At 40.4% G+C, this 4,677-nt stretch overlaps 1 protein-coding gene across 1 annotated transcript in view; it reads right to left on the reverse strand.

The window, feature by feature from the left end:
* Positions 1-1,501: 1,501 nt before the first annotated feature.
* rspo1 (R-spondin 1) overlaps positions 1,502-4,677 on the reverse strand; it is a 35,036-nt gene continuing 31,860 nt past the window's right edge. The window contains exon 6 of the mRNA XM_088328035.1: positions 1,502-2,224. Within this exon, the coding sequence (XP_088184161.1) occupies positions 2,097-2,224 (128 nt within the window). The 3' untranslated portion in view covers positions 1,502-2,096. The remainder of the gene's footprint in view (positions 2,225-4,677) is intronic.

Consider the following 4,677-nt stretch of genomic DNA (forward strand, 5'->3'; position numbering starts at 1 on the left):
GTTAGAGAGCGATTTCCATCCAGACCCTGGTTTTGTGGAATGCTCTTCCCCATGAAATTCGATCTGCAACCTCAGTGGAACTGCTTAAATCTAGGCGTAAAACACACTTCGATTCTATGGTATTATTTGTCCTCATGTAGGTTTTAGATCAGGGGATGGTGTCATAATAGTCTGTGGTTTGCAATAATCTTTGGTCTGTGCAGCCCTTTGAGACTCCTTGTGATTAAGGGCGTCAAAAATAAACATGACTTGACTTGACTTTATGGGTTGTGTATATTATTCTCCTTTCGAGAGGTGGTGAGGCAGGTGGATCAGAGATTGTGTTGAATGGTGTAAAGTTTCAGGAGGTAGATGGTTTTAAGCATTTGGGTTTGTATTTGGCAGCAGGTGGTGTTTTTTGAGGATGATGTGAAGAATAGGGTGGGTGACGAGTGCAAGGCAATGGGTGTGCTGAACGGATTGTTCAAACGTAGGGATCCACGAATGGATGAAAAGCGAGTATCGTATGAAGGTGAGGTGGTACCATTAGCGATGTATGGCTCAGAGGCGTGGGATTTGCAATAATTGAGCATAATAGGTTAAATATCTTTGAAATGGGATGTTTGCGTAGTATGTGTGGAGTGTCACTACTGGATAGGTTAAGGAATGAGGAAATAAGGAGAATAGCTGGCGTGGTGGGAGAGCTTGCTGAGAGAGTTGATGAAAATATTCTGAGATGGTTTGGACATATGGAAAGAATGGATAAAGGTCGTTTGATTAAAAGAGTGTGTAGTGCAGAAGTGGTGTGAAATAGAATGGAAGGAAGGCCCAAATTTGGTTGGATGGATGGGGTGAAACATGCTTTGGATGTGAGGTCAGTTCATTTAAAGGATGCAAGAGAGTGTGCTAGGGATGGTTGTGAATGTTGAAGGAAAATTAAGAATGACTGATATCGATGCATATGATGCGGAGGGGGTAAACCAGTGTATGCTGTCGGGTCTCTCTGATATTGAAGGTTTGCATGGCATCTCACCACTTGTGCTGTGGGGTTAATGTTCCGTGTCAGGTTGGGAAGAGCGAAGGGGAATGAATTTTTGGTGATTGTGAGTGTGTTCTTAACTCTGGCCACCTCCCATGAGGGAGATATGGCTTTGGAATATAGATCGGTAGACAGATTTATAGACCATGAATTTTGTTAATAGGCGGCACAGATGAGTGGTTAGTCCGTCTGCGAAAAAATTCTGAGGTCTTGGGTTCAAATCCAACTACCAGCCCTCCTATGCAGAGTTTGCATGTTCTCCCCTGCCTGTGTGGGTTTCCTCCGGGTGCTCCGGTTTCCTCCCACATTCCAAAAACATGCACAGCAGGTAAATAGCTGCCTCTAAATTGTCCCTAGGTGTGAATGAGCAAATGAGTTGTCTCTGTGTACCCTGCGACCGACTGGCAACCAGTACAAGGTGTCCCCTGCCTGAATATGGCTGGGATGGGCTCCAGCACCACCGTGACCCTACTGGGGATAAGCGGGGCAGATGATGAATGAATGGATTGATTTTGTCATGAATGATCAATGCTTACACTCATGTTCCAGTTCCTGTTTATCCAAGAAAAGTGTCATTGTTTTTGGCAAGATCGCTGTTCGATTTTGCTCTTTGAAAATAAAAAAAGATTGCAGTTAAAAATTAGAACAGAAGATGGGGCTATTGTCCAGGTCATGTCCACAAGCCTACCGACATCTCTCATGTTAAATTAGGAAAATAAAAAAGAAATAAGGAAAGGAAAAAAAATTATTACAAATGAATTTAACTATAGCTTGACATAATAATCACATGTATTTATTATATATTTCATTGTATTTATTGTATACATAAATGTTTTAACCGGAACTAGTATGTCTGAATATTCCTTATCAGAAGTCCCGCCACTATTAAGGCTTATAATGAAACATTTACCTTCAAAAGTCTTAATTGTGCAAAAATATCAGAATTCTGTCGTAAATAAAGCAGCGTTGGGTATTGATCTGCGGTGGCTAGCAGTCACAAAAAAGACACCCAGGGATCTTTTCAGCACGACTGTTTTTCCTAAAAAGAAGAAAAATCAGCCCAGAGTCCTTTTAGAGTTCAAGGGATGGAGCTTGTCGCCATTTTGGGAAGGATAGTGGTCTTGTTTTGGCCTTTCCTTCTCCTTCCGATGTCTCCTCGTCCTCCGGTTGGAACGTACACTGGCCGTTCCCCTTTTGTCTTTTTCTCTGATGAAACAGAAAGACAAATAATCAAGGGTGTCATGGGCGGCATTTAAAAAGTTATTATTTGGGCATTAGCGTCAGGTTTAACATGAGAGAAATTACCCAAAACAGACTCAGAAGCAGTTTCTTCCCCAGAGCCATTACCACAAAAACATGCCTGTGTCTGAGCATAGAAAATATTTTTATGTTTTATTCTTATTTTTGGCCAATGTTGTAGCCAATTTTTTTGCACTACTTTTCATTGCATTGTTTTGGGGTGCACTCATAATTTAGGGCCAGTCTACAAGCATTACCTTGTAAATATTGATTACCCTAATATTCAGTATTTTATCTTATTCCTTTCAAGTATTTATCAGATGGTGGTTATAACATTGTTATAACGCATTGGATTTATTATTCTAAATGGTATCAAAATGGCTTAAATCCGATTTTCGAAAGTCTTAAAAATGTCAGCGCATTGAAAAGGTTTTTATTTGTTTGCGATAAAAACATTTAGTAAAGTTATTTTTTTATGCATCATGATAAAAGTGCTAGGGGGCAGCACGGCGGCGCAGTGGTTAGCGTGTGTGCGGCACAGTTCTAAGGTCTTGGGAACCTCCTGTGTGGGTTCAAATCCAGCTAGCGGAGTTTGTGTGTTCTCCCCGTGCTTGCGTGGGTTTCCTTCAGGCACTCCGGTTTCCTCCCACATTCCAAAGACATGCATTTCAGGTGGATTGGCCGGTCCAAATTGTCCCTAGGTGTGAATGAGCGAGCGAGTTGTCTGTCCCTGTGTGCCCTGCGATTGGCTGGCAACCAGTTCAGGGTGTCCCCTGCCCACTGCCCAATGATTGCTGGGGTGGGCACCAGCACCCCCGCCACCCTACTGAGGATAAGCGGTGCAGCTAATGAGATGAGATGAGATAAAAGTGCTACATGAATGTGGCGGTAAAGTTCTTCGTGTCACGGTTGCCATGGCGCCCAATTGGCCCCGCCCGTGTGGCGCCAGCTGCAGCTCGTTGACAGATTGGCCTCCCTTCTATTTAATCTCAGTGCTCTCACTCAGCCTTTGTCAGTCCGTCAGCAAACCTCTGCACCCGCAAGAGGTGGGTTTTGACTCTGTCCGGCTTCCTGCCTGTGTTTCCTGTCCGTTATCGTTCACGTCTATTTTTTTCCCGTTTAATACCGATCTCCAGTTTCGTTCCCGGGTATTTTGTTCTGTTTGTTACAGATCTCCAGTGTCTGGTATCGTTTCCGTCTATCTCGTCCTGCTTGTTATCGGACTCCAGTCTCCTGTGCCTGATATCAATCCTGACTGTCCCGTCCTGTCCGGTATTGACCCCATCTGTTCGATATCTGCTTGTGCAATTGGTATCGAATTACTGGCGTTGTGGGTTAACGTGCATAACTGTCCCATTTCCCGCAAAATAAAACTTGTGTGAGAAACGTCACACATCTGGGTCCTTCTCCTGTTCCGGTTCTTGACACTTTGGAATTCATGATGTACTGTAAACATCCTTTTTATTTCTTGTTTTCCATGTCTAAAACTTTGGAGGGTGTTTTTTTTTCAGATGGAAATTTTTCAACTTGACCAAAATTTGATTTTTAAAAAAGTGTTTAAAATTACACTACATTGTAATCAATGACAAGCTCTATTCTAAGACAAATAACTACATAAATAATAAAATTTCATTAACCAACTGTTATTTGTAGCACATCAATTCAATTTTCCAAGAGTAGTTTTGCTCACAGATGTAAATTTACTACAATTTATTTTAGTTGAATATTAAATCCTTTCTACAAAATCTGCATATAACGGTCAAGCACTACAGAGGTATACATTTTTAAGGAAACAGAGAATGCTGAGACATAAAAAGAAAAAAATAAAGTGAATACAAATAATGGATAAAAGAAAAAGAAAAAATAATAATCACGATAAAGCGATTTTATCGCATTTTCATAGGTTAGTTTGAGGGCAACAAAAAAAGGAAACATCAACGTTTCATAAAAATATTATATTATTAACTTTATTTTCTTTATTTTTTCCTCAGCATTTAAAAGGTTATTGTTTGGGCTTAGTGTCAATGTTTGTTGAACACAAAATAAATGACTATAATCTATTGGCAGTAAACGATAAATATATAAATGAAAATTCACTTTATAAATAAACAATTTGCAGTCATGTGCGAACCGACAACCGCCACTTCCGTCTATGGCCTATGGATATGGCGTCAAATCAATTATTTTTCTTTCCACAGTTTTTTTTTTTTTGTATTTGTACTTTGCTTTCTTGTACAGTAGGAATGTACTGTTTATACAACACTGTGGTAAGATGATTGTATAGTAATGTATATGCGAAGGTTCAATAAAGCAAAAAAGTCATTTTTTCTCTACGTTAAGTAGTTTGGCCAATAGAGGGCAGCAATGTGCCTCCACACTTTGGAGGCAACTACTGGTAATAAAAAAAGAAAAAGAAAAAC

The sequence above is a fragment of the Urocampus carinirostris genome, chromosome 2 (genome assembly GCF_059441175.1).
Source record: "Urocampus carinirostris isolate Australia breed hairy pipefish chromosome 2, RoL_Ucar_1.0, whole genome shotgun sequence".
In the NCBI taxonomy this organism is placed as follows: Eukaryota; Metazoa; Chordata; class Actinopteri; order Syngnathiformes; family Syngnathidae; genus Urocampus; species Urocampus carinirostris.